The sequence below is a fragment of the Meles meles genome, chromosome 6 (genome assembly GCF_922984935.1).
Source record: "Meles meles chromosome 6, mMelMel3.1 paternal haplotype, whole genome shotgun sequence".
NCBI lineage: Eukaryota > Metazoa > Chordata > Mammalia > Carnivora > Mustelidae > Meles > Meles meles.
Window position 1 is genome coordinate 48,369,191 of NC_060071.1, and position 15,810 is coordinate 48,385,000.

General features: G+C 39.8%; 1 protein-coding gene across 6 annotated transcripts in view; it reads right to left on the bottom strand.

The window, feature by feature from the left end:
• The window catches only part of CSNK1G1 (casein kinase 1 gamma 1), a 191,892-nt gene that overhangs the window by 26,014 nt on the left and 150,068 nt on the right, over nt 1–15,810 (bottom strand). For 4 of the 6 annotated variants that reach the window (XM_046008580.1, XM_046008576.1, XM_046008577.1 and 1 more), the window contains 4 exons: nt 13,726–13,811; nt 11,866–11,950; nt 11,482–11,630; nt 10,761–10,865 (listed from right to left, as the gene is read on the bottom strand). In XM_046008580.1, the coding sequence (XP_045864536.1) occupies nt 10,761–10,865; nt 11,482–11,630; nt 11,866–11,950; nt 13,726–13,811 (425 nt within the window). The remainder of the gene's footprint in view (nt 1–10,760; nt 10,866–11,481; nt 11,631–11,865; nt 11,951–13,725; nt 13,812–15,810) is intronic. The other 2 variants (XM_046008581.1, XM_046008578.1) reach the window with 1 other exon arrangement.

Here is a 15,810-nt window from a genome sequence, read left to right on the forward strand (position 1 = left end):
TAGTCAACCTCCCTCTTCTGCATCTTATGGATAAGAGCTGTTTAAAGCTCATCTGTAAGTCACCAAAAGGGCTTTTTCCATTAAAAAAGCAAGGAAAGCAAAACAAAACCTGAGCCTCATGTATCAGCTACAACCTCATCTTTATTAACAAAATATGAAGCCACATGGGTAACAGCAGTGTAAAGAATCTTGGCCATGTTTTCTGATATTCCTCAGGGAATGAGTATATTCTGTACAGAGGCAGCTGTATTAACTCACTTGCTATGTTCTCTAACAAAAGAGGGGCTTGGTTCTCTAAGTCATACCTGAGTTCGCCAGTCACATTTGAGAATCAAAGCTACCCCAAAAAACCCCACCCCTCTGATTATTTTTGTCAACAGAAGTTCAGATGTTTCATTTTCCAATATAAGGCTATGGTTTATAACAACCACAACTTTCATAAAATTATTGATAGTATCCATATCCTCAGAGCACCTAATCTCCTATCATTTTACTACTAGAGATTTGATAATAAATCCAGTTTCTTGTTTATTTTTCTAAGCAATCTCTACACCCAACATGGGGCTCGAACTCACAACCCCAAGATCAAGAGTTGCATACTCTACCAACTAACTAGCCAGGTGCCATGAGAATAAATCTGTTCTAATATTATAAGTAATACCTGTAACTATTATCCATTAGTGATAGTTTCTTCAGTTCCTCTAGACTTTACTTTTTGTAATATTTAAGTAGGATATTTAAGTTCCTAAACAACTATGAAGAACTGTCAGTTTTCAAAAAATTTAAATGTTCAAGCAATATCCAGACATTTATATGCCATTTGGGGTTGTTTTGAGTTCTAAGATACATATTCAGTGTGATTACTTCTTGCATGAATGCTGTTTTGAACTTGTTTTTAAGTCAAATAAAGCTGAAAATGGAAAGAAATGTACATAAAACACTCATATGCTTTTAAACAACAAAATCTGGACAGCGGATCAACTATTATTTCCATTTTTACTGAAACACGCATCAAAAGTCTGGTTTGATGCCACTCTGATTCACAGGACCGTGTACCTATTTATATTCATTCTAGTTAAATACAAAATTAGTTGGAGGAATTAACATTTTTGTGTAGATTTTGGAAATACCAAGACATTTCCCAAAGGCCTAAAAGCCACACTCCATTTCCGTTATCAAAGCAGTGTGTTATTTCAAAAGAGAAAAACAATGGTGAACGAAGAACACAGTGCACCATTCTACTGCCCTCCAACGCCTTCTATATACACTGGAAGCAACAAAACCAAGAGACAGATATGAACCTGGGATTGGTGGTTTATCACACCGGGAATTACTCTTCATCCTAATATTAAACTCTATGGCTATTCTCTTCTAGAATTTAAGGGCTAGGAATGGTGTATGGAAGCTGATATGGTAAAAAGGGTCATTGGCCAGTTTTAGAAAGCAACTGAGTGCGCAGGAACTAGATGAAACGGAGGAATGGCGACAACTACAGTATGCTGCTAGTGTACCTGAACGGTTTTCTAGGCAAGGCTGTGTACACAGAGTTATGACTGGGCATAATCAGCACAGGATATAGTCATACTAAGCAAACCAGTAGAGGAGATCAGCATGTAAACTCTTCACTCTCAAAGACCACTCATGCACACAAGTCTATCTAACAGGCGATCAGGAGCTTCCACAGACAGAAGAGTCACTCAACAAGGTCAATCTCTCTGCATTACTTGAAAGGCAAAGGTCCACATGGAGTGTGAAAATCCCCAAAGGCAGGAGCAGGAATCTCAAGCAGTGGGAATTCCTTAGGGGAACGCTTTAAAATCTGCTGTGATTGCATTACCTGTGTGGAAATGCTGGGTTTACTATCCAGTAGGTGAATGTGGAAATAAAACAGCAGTGATGCCACATAGCATAAATCAAAAGACAAAGCTAACAAAAATTACTTCAGGGGAAACTTAGAGGAGCCTGGTATAAAAACTCAAAACTACCACCTGTGCTTAGGGCAGAAGAAATGAATGCCTCCCAGCAGTCATCTGGCCAGGATTAATGGACAGACAGTGGGGAAAAGGGACACTAACGAGAGGGCAGGCAAATACAGTCTGGAAACACCTGAGGTACCACTCCCATCTATGGCTTAAATATTATTTCCAATTTATATTGGAGATAAAGCTTCTATTCTCAAGCAAAAGGCAGGCGAACACTTCCTGTTGTAGAAAATAAATCACTGAATCCTATCCTTTATATTCTTTGAAAGGTTTACTAATTACATTTATAAGGAAATTTCTCCATGTCACTTTATGCCTCCTAAAGTATTTTTTACAAGATGCCACCTATATAAAACATTTTGGCCTCCCATGTCAGTCTTCTAGGCCTCATTACATAATTATAGTCTTCAACTGTAATTCACTACAATAAAGACCAAATAGTACCAAAAAGTTAGTAATGAATACACTAGGTCACATTCTGTCTTACCACACTCCCAAGATTAATAAAAAAAAAAAAAAAAAAATTTAAGGTAGCAGGGGTAAGACAGAAGTAGAAAGAATGGGGCAGGAAGCATCTCAAGAATTTTTTTTGGAGCATGTTAGACCTTAGATATGAAATTTTTAAAAGCTGGCAAGGTGGCTGAAGTATATACTTTAACAAAATTTAAAACTTCCTTCTGTTAAGCTCATGAAATAGAACCAGTTTATATGCTAGACAGGGATTATTCCATGCAACCTGTCATGTGGTCAAACAATGCCTTCCTGTATTCTACAAACTAGATATCCAATATCAGGGATGTTTAAGAATCGCTGATAACAACATAAGAAGGGATTACTCCCAAGTTCAATACTACGCAGGCCCAGAGCTAACAGTATCAATTTTATGATGCTCTGGGAAACTACTCAGACCCTGCCCTATTCTTACTCCAAAGGGTTTAAGACACCCCACCCCACCTCTCCCAGCCAGAGAAGGATGACTTAACTAGGGAGGATTTCTCCAGAACCTCCTTCCTACAAAGGAAGTGCCTCAGAACACAGGATGTCTGCTGAAATACAGAATATTGAAGACTGCACAAAGAAAACTTTTAATATTGAATAGAGAATTAGAGCAGAAGTGAGTGGCAGCAACTAGGTGACAGAATGAGAGAAGGTAAGGTAAGGTCTGTATTTCAGTCTTACGCTTCCTTGTTTCAATGTCCCCCTTGGGGTAAGTGCTCCAGAAATGAGGAAGGACAGCCCCATTCTGCAGAGAGTTCTATGCTGGAGGGTGACAGGGAAAGTATGCAATCTCTACACCCAAATTCCTGCTAAATGGCAGGTAGCAAGTTAGGAAATTACACACAGGTCAGAGGAAGGCAAATTCTCTCTGAGCATACTCATCTGCCCCTTCAACTAGTAAACTGTGAACCTTGCTGAACCTGAAGCAACTACTCTGTCAAAGGAAAGCAATGGAGAATTAATCAGCTTTTGTTTTTTATAAAGCTACTGGACTTTCAAAAGAATATATGAAGCTATTCATTTTAGGAAGATCTCTGCCCATCTTGGCTAGTTATCAATCTGGCTTAATCTGTCCTTTGGAAAAGCTATGCTTACAACAAGCTTCTTTCAGTAAGCATGTCAACACTAAGCCATATATACTTTTCTAAGGCTATACATTCCTTAAATCTAATCTCTTGGATTCTAGATAGAAACAAACAAATCTGAACCACTCTTTTTTTTTAAGATTTTATTTTTAAGTAATCTCCAAATCCAACATGGAGCTCAAACTCACACCCCTAAGATCAAGAATTGTATGCTCTACTGACTAAGTCAGCCAGGTGTCCCTGAACCAACTCTTTCACTGGGAGTACATCTTCAGAATTCAACATGATTTGATCCTTTTGAGTTTTATTGTTCATTTCTTGTGTGTTTAAAAGGTATTGAAGTAGTTTGAATATGGTTTTCTAGAAGGATGAGGGATCAACTTTTCTTTGACATTTGATTCATATTTTCTTGCCTAGTCAAACTTGAGAATTTTTTTTAAAGCTTTTATTTATTTATTTGACAGACAGAGATCACAAGTAGGCAGAGAGGCAAGTAGAGAGAGAGAGGAGGAAGCAGGCTCCCTGCTGAGTAGAGACCCAGGACCCTGGGATCATGACCTGAGCCAAAGGCAGAGGCTTTAACCCACTGAGCCACCCAGGCACCCCCTCCTCTTTTTAAAAAGATTTTCTTTATTTATTTGACAGACAGAGATCACAAGTAGGCAGAGAGGCAGGTAGAGAGAGGAGGAAGCAGAAACTTGAGAATTTCTAAGTAAACAGTTCACCTCATAGAAAATGATAAAATGTAAGTTCTTTCCCTTAAACATATCTTGTATATCTAAAAATGAGTAAGTACTATTCAATATTATCATACTAGGATGCCATATCTGGCAGAGTTTAATACTTCTAGATGGCTAGTCTGACTCTTTCTAACCTCAAAACAGATACGTTCTCCCTAGCCTTTCAGGTCAAGTGCCCTTTCTTCGTATGCCAACAGAAAATCTACGTAACTACCCAAATTGCTGAACCATGGTAACATGTGTATAGCATTTACCTGAGTAAGGATTGTCACAGGCTTAGATTGAGAAAGAACAGGAAGCACACTGCTGCATGCACATCCTAGTCAATGAATTTTCTATATTTAGCATGCTGAGCAAACACACTGAATAAAACCTTCAACAGTGCAATATACTGCACTCTAATATTAGCTCTCTGGATAATGGCAAGACTTACTTCCTGATTGCACTTGATCAGAGAATGCAAAGAGAAGCTTTGCCAGGTAGAAAGAGGCAGAACTATTTTTCACCTCCTTCCTGATGGATGGTAATGCAGAATTCTTTAAAGAAGAACCACAGCCATGGCAAGATTTGCCATCTTTGGATCTCAGAAAGGACAAATACCAAGGGAAAAATGACAGAAGGTTCCACTGGGAACTTTCTGAATAGATCTAGCTTTCTCTAGAAAATAGTTTGGATAGCTTTCTCTATCCAAACTCATGATTTAATTATAGTTGTCTAGCTGGGTGATACTTATACTAAAAAAGATTGTTCTTAAGCATCTGATACTAACATAGTTGTAAAAGACAGATCCAATATAGGTGAATTCAAATACTGTTCTTTGGACGCCTGAATGGCTCAGTGGGTTAAAGCCTCTGCCTTCGGCTCAGGTCATGGTCCCAGGATCCTGGGATTGAGCCCCACATCGGGCGCTCCGCTCAGCGGGGAGCCTGCTTCCTCCTCTCTCTCTGCCTGCTTCTCTGCCTACTTGTGATCTCTGTCAAATAAATAAAATCTTTAAAAAATAAATAAATAAATAAATAAATAAGTAAATAAATAAGTAAATAAATAAATACCGTTCTTTTGGGAACTGTATTTGGGATCTGTTACTGGGAACCAACAGTACTCAATTTGATACACCTACAATTTAGAACAGCAAGGCAAATTTTCCTGGAAAATTCTCACTGTAACGAGAACTAATACAATTACCTGAGTTTACTCTGCAGCAAGACCTGCTGTATTTTTTGCACACCGTTCTCCTGCAGTAGACAATGTAGCCCTACTCTGGCTGCCAACGGAGGCAGAATGGCTTTTTGTGGAAATAGAAAACAAGCAGGAAGAAAAGCTTACAATTTATTTTTCATGGAAGGTTAAATACAAATCTGTATTTTTTTTTTTTAAAGATTTTATTTATTTATTTGACAGACAGAGATCACAGGTAGGCAGAGAGGCAGCCAGAGAGAGGAGGGGAAGCAGGCTCCCTGCTGAGCAGAGAGCCTGATGCGGGGCTCGATCCCAGGACCCTGGGACCATGACCTGGGCCGAAGGCAGAGGCTTTAACCCACTGAGCCACCCAGGTGCCCCAAATACAAATCTGTATTTTAAATGAACATCTGACTTCATCTATGCTCCTCATCTGACAGATTCATTCATTCAAACAACTATTTATCAAGTGTCTACTCCACACATTATTTTAGGTGTTAGGGAGACAGCAGTGAACAAAACAATAAAAATCTCTACCCTTACTTAGAGGCTTACATCTGAGAAAGCTAAGCGCCTCCCCAGCCCTGCCAAAGGTTAAATGTCCTATGGCCAAAGCCTTTGAGCTAAGCTAAGACCAAGTACTGAGCTCCTTTTCTTTCTCTTCCTACTCTAAGTATGGGACTAAACAGAGCCTGTTAATCCCTAGGATCACTCTTCCACAACTGAAGAGCAGATTTACCCAGAATAGGGAGGTTCTGCTGGCCCTAACATCAATGTCATTTCCATGTTCTGATTTCCAAATATGTCACTATTGTTTTGTTTGTTTTTGAGAGCCCTCCTCTGCCTGCTAGCCATCTTTAGCTAGAATATATATACTCCTAGTATTTGAAACTCAAGATGCCTTAATTCAAACTAAGTTTCTCCTTCAACTTTGCTATTTCTAGTAATCGTACCACCTGCTTCCAAATTATTGGGGTTTCAAAAATCTCCATAACAGCGCTGACTCATCCTTCTCCTTCAACCTTGACACGCATGTGGGCTGCCAAGTCTGGTAGGTCCTAACCTTTTATCATTTCTCAATTCTATTTCATTTTCACAACAATAGCCCATCCAGGCCCCTTGACCTCTGAAGGGGATGCCCTGTACTTTTATTGTCTCCAAGGTAGCTGCCAGGCTATAATCACCTTCTATGCCAAAAGACTGCTAAAGCGAAGTTTTGATCTTATCAGCCCTCTGTTCACTAACCTTTAGTACCTATTCCCTTCTGAAATTAAATACCAACTCTCCAGCCCAGCTTTCCAGGAACTTCATCAAATGGCTCCAAGATATTTTCCTAGCCTTGTCTCCCTTTATTCACACCATGTATTTTTAGCAAAATGAACCTGACAACTTGTTGCTCATTTTCCCTTTTTGCTTGGAATGCCTCTTTCATTCCCACGTTACTCTTCCAAGAACACTTCAAATGCAGTTTCTTTCATGAAACTCTGTCATGCTCAGACTAGATGAAATGTCTCCTTATTCCAAAGTCTGATGATGGTAACTTGAAACTTGGGAAACTTCTCTGTTCTGCCTTGGGTTATAGTTTTCTGGCTACTTGGCATATTTGCTTGTCAGTTCTTTGAGGGCAAGGATTCCCTACTTATTTTGATAGCCCTAGGACATACTTTCACAGAGCGCGTTCTCAACTGAACATATTTAGTCAAAGTTGTTGAGAAAAAAGTTAGCCGCCCCTCAAGTGAGGATAATACTTGTCAATATCTCTCAAAGAGAGACTTTACTTTTTTCTTTTGCTGATTTCAAAATTGAAAAGAATCAGCCTAAAAAAGAACACATACTGCTTTCAATTCCTAGAGTCATGTAAGGGACCTATGTGACTGCAATTTTTCTTAAAAAATAAAAGAACGAGGGGCACCTGGGTGGCTTAGTGGGTTAAGCCGCTGCCTTCGGCTCAGGTCATGATCCCGGGGTCCTGGGATCGAGTCCCGCGTCGGGCTCTCTGCTCAGCAGGGAGCCTGCTTCCCTCTCTCTCTCTCTCTCTGCCTGCCTCTCTATCTACTTGTGATCTCTCTCTGTCAAATAAATAAATAAAATCTTTAAAAAAAAAATAAATAAAAGAACGAAACCCCCAAAATATAACAACACAACCCTAAAGATGGAACAAAAGCAATGAAACCACATAGACACAGTGTAAAGGTAGAAGAGACACCAGAAATATATTTGCCCATGGGGCACAGTACAGAAAGAATTCTACCCAGAAGGATTCGGAATCCTGCTGGGAGTGGAGGTATAAAATTTGCATTAATGCGGGGCTTTCGGTCCCTTAGCAGCCATGGGATACTAAAAACCCTTTGGCAGGGGAAGAGAATTTCAAGATTCAATTCCTCAAAAAGAAGCTTATTGTTGCTTTGCAGATGAGATTTCCTAATTACACACACTGGTTTAATGACCCTTCACTTAAAAGTACACTGATAATTACTGTATTTTTACTCAGCTACCAGGTATGACCATATTTTTCACCTTGGCGATCTAGGTTTTCAACATCTCTTTTTCCCACACTTTTTAAAAAAAAAAAAAGATTTTATTATTTATTTGACAGACAGAGATCACAAGTAGGGAGAGACAGGCAGAAGGCGGGAGAAGCAGGCTCCCCTCTGAGCAGAGAGCCCGATGCAGGGCTCGATCCCAGGATCCTGAAGACAGAGGCTTTAACCCACTGAGCCACCCAGGCACCCCTCCCATACTTTTAAAATCCATTCAAAACAGTAATGTTGATTAAAAATTCACTGAAGCAGGAAAGACAAGGGAAACTAAAGGAAATACCTATTTTAGTTTGAAATATTCTGAAAACATGAGTGGGCAGATATGCTGATTATGCTGACTTCACTGACTACTTAAATTATCTTTTTCTTTCCAAACCTTTTCTATTTAAATGCATTTTTCATAATAAGGTAATATAACTTCATCATAGAATAGTATGGAAAAATATTAACCACAATATTATCAGTTTCAACACTACTTCTGTTAATATGTTGGCATTATCTCGTCTCACTGATTTTTTCATTTTCCCTTTCCCTCAGGGAAATTTTGTTCTCTGATTTCTTCACTCTACAAACTATAAACATTTTCAGGTTGCTACAAGTTTTCCTAAATATTTTTTTAAGTGGCTACATAATATTCCACTGAATAAATGCACTGCAATGCACTTTACTATAACCCAGTTTATCTGATAAAAGACCAGAGCTAGATCCATAACCATTCCCTTATATTTATATAGGTGGGTCATTTCTCAAACTTTGTTAAAATTGCACTGCAACAATTTTATGCACATAACTTAATCTGTATTTTGGGTTGTTCTATTACGATTGATTCCCAGAAGTAAGATTCCTCTATCAGAGAGAACAGTAACGTCATCCAATTACCTTCTAGAAAATTTTAACAATTTGGAAAGTCCAGAGCAATGTAGGACAGTAGACAGTTTAACTGTGCACTCAGCTACACTTTTAACAAGGGAGGTCTGGGGAGAACAATCGCAGAAGTCAACGATATTCTGTTGTCACATCAGAAGTCAGACAAATTATAATTCTTAGCCAACTACTTTGGTTAAAGCATATAACTATGGGGGTGCCCGGGTGGCTCAGTGGGTTGGGCCTCTGCCTTTGGCTCGGGTCGTGATCTCAGGGGCCTGGGATGGAGCCCCGAGTCGGGCTCTCTGCTCAGCGGGGAGCCTGCTTCCCTCTCTCTCTTTGCCTGCCTCTCTGCCTGATTGGGATCTCTGTCTGTCAAATAAATAAATGAAATCTTAAAAAAAAAAAAAAAAAGGATATAACTATGGACCCAACCAGTGTACACAATTTGCTAAACCCCCCCTTTTTGCCTATCTACTCTGTCTTTTAGTTACTAAGACACAAATTTCCTTCCTTTATGCTTTTTTTTCTTACCAAGCCACACATTTTGCTAAGAGTATGTACTTACAGTGAGTCTATCCATTATTTGTATGTGTATGTACTTTTATATGCTATTTTTAATCTATATGGTTCCATATGTACATCTGAGATAAGTGTTTTTGCATTTTATTATAAAAATATGTGTGAATATTAAAAAGTGAGGTCAAGGCTGAGGAGAACAAGCTAATTTGATAGGTGATACTGTCTCTGTGTGTGTGTGTGCACATATCTGTTTAATATCCTTTGCTTGTTTATCTACAGGGTCCTCAAGTTTTCTCTTAGCAATATACAGGTGACCCTTGAACAACAATGGGGTTAGGGACATGGGCCAACGTGAAGTTGAAAATCCCCATATAACTTTGACTCCCCACGTAACTGCTGATAGGCTTCTGTTGACCAGAAGCCCAACAGAAGCCTTACCAATAACACAGTCAACAAACACGTTTTGTGTGTTATATGTACTATATACTGTACTTACAATAAAGCTAGAGAAAAAAAAATGTTACTAGGAAAATCGTGAGAGAAAATACATTTACAGAACTGCACTATATTTACTGAAAAAAAAAATCCACGTATAAGTAGACCATAAAATTCAAACATGCATTATTCAAAAGTCAACTGAATATGATATAAAGATGAAAGTCACAATTTTTACTTCCCAATAAGTGACCCCTTTGTTTCAATGTTGTCAAATCTGTTGATTTTTATGTGTCTGCCTCTTGCCTTTAGGCTGAGAGAAGCCTCTCATATAGAGCACTAGTTTCTCAAACAATATTAACACTGAAGGATGGATGACATGGCTTTCTGTGGAGTGGCCTAAAGCGAAGCTGAGTCTTCACTTAGGTCCATCTCAGATCTTGGCCAGCTCTAGAATTAACTTAGGGGCAGGGACAGAGGGGGAAGAGAGGTGCCACTTTATGCCTAGGTCAGCTGGAAGTCCAAATTACCCACTCTTCTTAATCAGCAAAAAAAGCCCCTCAGCATTGCCAAGAGTGCCACATTGGCCTGCATGCAGCTGAGACACAAAATGGGCTACCCTGTTCACCCTGTATGTTCAGCTTTTTCAGGCCTGTGGCAGACTCCCCTTTCAGCCAACACTTGGGCAAGCCCAAATTCTCTAGACTGGATACTTCATGTAAATTGCCTGGCCACATCTCAGCACCACTGCCTAGCCCCGAGGAATGCTGGAACACTGCACACCACTGAGAAATGGCAAGTTCTTTGTCTTTAATTTCAGTGTATACACCGAAGCAGAGAAGCTGAAGAATTTCGGTTTCAGTGTTAGCCAAGAAGAGGGAGAATGTCTGAAACAAAGCAAGGCCCAGCACGTACCTGATTTCGCAGAGGCGGTTGTGATGGCCGGTCCCTGTGCGTGTGGCTTTCTCGAGTTATTGCAGATGCGCCAGAATCTACGTGAACTGACCCTACTGGAGTAGGCTGGAAAGACAGAACAGAAAGTCAAATGGAAAACAGGTCCAAGCTAACGCCTCCGCAAAGGTGAGCATCATTCTAATTCTAATAAAACAGTAGTGATTATTATTTTTAGCCACCAAGGGCAGTTTCCAGTCTTCTTTTGTTTATTTATCTGCAAAAGGGAGGCCGCTTGGTCCTCAAGAGCTCACTGGAGAGTAGCTTACCTTGGAAAATAAGGAAAATATCCTACAGTGATGTGTTAGCATGCTCTCAGGCACTGTGGACCCCTGGCCAAGAGAGCCAATTCAGGAGTTTCCTACAGTTCTGGGTTCCACTCCTCCAGAAGTCAAGACCTTCACAGCTTACATAGCACCAGCATCTGGATCACTTAACTGAAAGTTCTTCTTCAGAACTGGCTTCAGTTCTGATACCTTAGGACATACGGGGCATAATCTTAAAACATAGGAAGGAGTTGCTCTTACTTCCCAACTGCTACCTATGGCATCACCCTGAAAAGGCTGGCAAATGTGAAGTCTACAGTCAAAGGAATGTTTTTCTCATGGACTTAACCAGAAAGTCTGGCACGTCAAGTGGTGAGGCAGCGCTGGTCTGAGGTGAAGAGGTAAGACTGGATACTTACAATAGGCCTCCCGACCCAATCGTAGGCATAGTCGAAGGTGTAGCCTTTCCTTTCAAACAGGTCTGTGAAGAGTGTCCGTAAATACTCATAGTCAGGTTTTTCAAAGAAGTCTAATCGCCTGACATATCGCAGGTAGGTTGCCATCTCTTCTGTGGAAAAGAGGTGAAAGGCCATGTTCAAGAGCTGAATGCTTCCCATGGCGAGAAGCTCTGGACCAAGCCAAGAATATCTGGTGTTTTCTTATGACCCAAATGAAAGTGATAAAACCTGTCTTGGTCTAAATGACAATAAAAGGAAATGTGAGCAAGCACTCTCATCTAGAGATACCAAGTCATGGTCTCCAACTGCTTCAAAGCTTCAGGCACAGTGGCTGGAGCATCCTACCTGGAAAGTTTTCACAGAGAGCTTCAATGGGAGTATTCCTTTTGGTGTCACCAATTTTTTGATATCTCTCTTTTAATGTATCAGCCTGTAGAGAAGAGAAAGTTATTTGGAAAGAGGTCCCAAGTATGGGTGGTGCAGTATGTTTGGGGAGGCAATGGCTGTTTCAATCAAATTGGCAGGATTTGCTAGGCTCAGTCTTCTTTCTAATAAATAAGAAAGGTAATAGAGATGATGTATTTAATATCTGCTCTGTTCTGGAAGGTTTTTCCTTGTAAGTATATTTAGTAGTCTCAGATAAACACCATCCAATGTAATGAGATGAGTAGCTAGAAGAAAGTAAAAATATTACATGGTGGTATTTTCAAAATTACAGAAGCTTAGTAATCTCCCATGGCCACAGGGGTTCAAAAGTGATTCAGCCTTCCCCTTCTTAGATCAGTTCTATGATAAGATAAAAAAAAAAAACTGCTAATCTAAGCAGGGGCAGACAGATAGCTGGCTCCACAGAATAATTACTTTGAAGTTGAAGAGAAAAAAATAACAAGTAGTAGAAAAATATGCCTTTCTACAACGTGCTTCCAGAGGGAAAAGTGTTATCTATGACAGACGCATGGCTAACAGACAGGTTTGATACAGGTCAGTGGCTCAAAGCAGCCAAGTCTGGTTTGCTCCAAATTATAGACAGGCTCCTGGAGCTTGGATCAACAACGTGGTCTCAAGGGGGTCTCATGAGGCTCTCCCTAGCCTGCTGCACTCAGCTTTAAGCAACAGCGTTCTAAGGTAAGTTGGAGAAATTTTAGATCTACAACTGCCACTAAAATGATTCATGGATCGTGAGAATATTTCAAACAGTGACACACAAATGCACTGCTTGGCTATGTGATGAGTAAACAGAATGTGACACTCTGATAGCTATCAGTATCAATGACAAGATATATATGACCAGGAGAAGACTAGGAGGTGTTAGAAGAGGAAATTAAGGGCAAAGCTTTACTTTTCAGGACAAAAGCCTAGAAAGCATAGTGAGTGGATCCTTCTGCCCTTCTGGAGGGAGAGAGGTAGGAGGCTCGGGGCATAGAAGTACCCAAAGCTACTGATTTTCTGTCCATACTAACATGTTGAAATAAATTACAACTCAAAAATATGTCTCACATTTAACTATCTAATGAGACTTAAAATGGGTTTCCTGCTCCAACCAGCCAAAGGCACAAAGTAATTAGAGTGGTTATGATTATTATCAATAATTAACTTGAACACAAATGCACTCTACCAATACCTACCTAAGGAAAGCTATTTAAACCACATGCTTCATAAGGAACGACTATCATCTGCATAGGGATTTACTGAATGAAACACATCAACAGCAACATTAAGCCTGGATTTTTATTTTAATTCGGGGGGTCCTTAGCTTATAGAGGATGAACAAATATTTTCCAGTTCTCCTTAGGGGCACACCCAGCCCTGCTGGCCTTGTTGGTAAAATGTGTAGCAGCTGCTGTCATCAATTTGTTCCAGAAATTCCCCAGCACACTGGGAACACTCTTCCTGCTACATAATGGTAGTGGAGGAGGAAAGTGACACAGAGAAAAGCAGCACTGCCAAGGCTGGGAGGGAAGAAGGGAAGAGATTATGGGAAACCCCAAAACAAGGAAGAAGGATTCAGAAGGGGAAAAGACAAATGTAGGCAAAACAGAGCTCCAAAAGCCCAGGGGAGCATTTACGATATGTAGACTGATGTTGCCAGTCCCTGCTTCTTATCTCTGTTGCCAGCCCACCTTCTTACAGACATCGAGTCAGCAACCCCTCCATTAACAACTGAGTATTGAAACAAAGCCCTCCGCTGAGCACTTTCAAGGATACCTTGAGTCCTTGCCAGGGTAGGCTGCCTCGAAGGAAATACATGAACATATGGCCTAGGGCTTCCAAATCATCCCGCCGGCTTTGCTCTAAAAGGGAAGACAGATCACACATTATGTTTGCAGTTATTAAAGCAGAAAGGGGTTCAAAACCAAATAATCCCTTCAGAAGCCCTTCTGTCTCTGGAAAGGCTCTGCTTACTCATTCTTTGTATATCTAAACCAGGGATAGTATTTTAGATCAAAACCAAAAAACACTGTGTACTTCCTTTGCTGTCATGGGCAAGTAAATAGCAAGGGAAAGGAGAAAATCCTAAACTAAAACAAATCCAAATCACTAACTGGTGGGTAATCACCCTCAGTCACCAGGAAGGTGCTGTCACCTTCCTGAAAGTAAGGTAATTAAAATGAAATGTTATTTCCAGTATATGGGCTACAGTTACCCTTTGGGTGACCATCATGGAAACTGAGAAGTAGATTAAGCAGCTGAAACTTTTAAATAGTCCATTCTGGCTAGGCCTGCAAAGACACACGTTGCAGAATGCCTGGCATACATGTTGAGTGCTTTTATTTCATCATAAAAATTAACACTTAAAATTTAGTTTGACATAAACAAACATGGATGTATGATCTCTCAGCTCCAATCCATTTATACCATGTTCCATAGATACCTTAAGAAAAATTTAAAATGTATTACTTAAGGTGCCTATTATGGGCACATAAAACAGGATCCCCACATTCTGGGCACTTACCATATAAAATAAGTTGCTAGGTTTTTCTTTCTTTTTCATTGGAAAGACTAAGATGGTAAAGAACCAAAGAATGCTTAACAAAAAACTGTTATATCATCTCAGAAAACATCCTTATATATTCTTGGGTTGTCGGACTGAATAGAAGTAGTACATGCCTCTACTCCTTATTTGTCAATTATGACTCATCTCAGACATCTAATGTATTTACTTCTCAGAATCAAGTTTAGGGCTTTATCATAAGAAATTAGAGAGAAAAGACTAAGGGGGTACTCTAGGTTCCATTATGCTTTCTTTGTACAGAAAAGAAAATCTAAGAGGCAGGGAAAGCTACTCAGCTCAAAATACAAAAGTACAACATGTTTAAGAGCTGCCTCCAATTATGGGAAATGTGCATGAAAAGGAGTGAATAGAATGCTACAGGGCAGATGGGGAAAGAAAAGGCAACTTTCTAAATTGTGGTTTGAAAACGTTTTTTGGCAAGGTGGTTGCTAATGGGAAAGGGAGGCACCCTGACAAGAGAGATAAATAACACAAAACTGAGTGGATGCACATCAATTGAAATAATCTTTAAAAGAATTAAATAAAACAGCAAGACCAACAGAAGCTTTTGTCTACATGCTTGCCTGAGGTTTACAACAAATTTTATATATAATAGAAAACAAAAATCCGTTAGAGGAAAAGAGTTTGTTAACACAACCTAAAGACACACAACAAAAAAGAAAGTACAAGCAGGGTGAGTTGAGGCCTCCCACAAAGCATGGCAGATAGAGGAACCACACCCTGCAGTTTCTCATACTGTATCACACCTACTCATTGCCTTTCCATTTTTACATCTGCTTCCTCTAACAAGAGGCCCCTCGGTGATAAAAATTCACTGGACAAATGGTTGCACTTTTGCTAGTTGAACACTAGAGGGCAAAACTCTCCACATTTTCAATACTGATCGGCACTTCAGGAAAAAAGCCCAACTTCTCTCCACAGCAAAGCCCATTATAAAATGGTTTTGGTTTTTTAAACATCAAACAAACAAACAGAAAACACATGTAAACCCACTGGCATAACTAATAAAGTGGTTTTCCAAATACTGAGCACCATGAACAGTAGCTGTGGAATATGAAATAATAGGAAGAGCAATGGCACCTGAGTCTGGGTTATCTAGCTCCTGGCCCACTCTTTCCATTAATTTGATCCATGTGAAATTAAGCATGGCTAAGTCACCTACTTTGGGCCCCAGTCCTCATCTGAAAATACACTGGTTGATTTAGATAATCTGAAAAGTCATCTTCCAGTTCTAAAATTCTAAAGTCATTAATCTGTGGCAATTTGAGACATTAGTA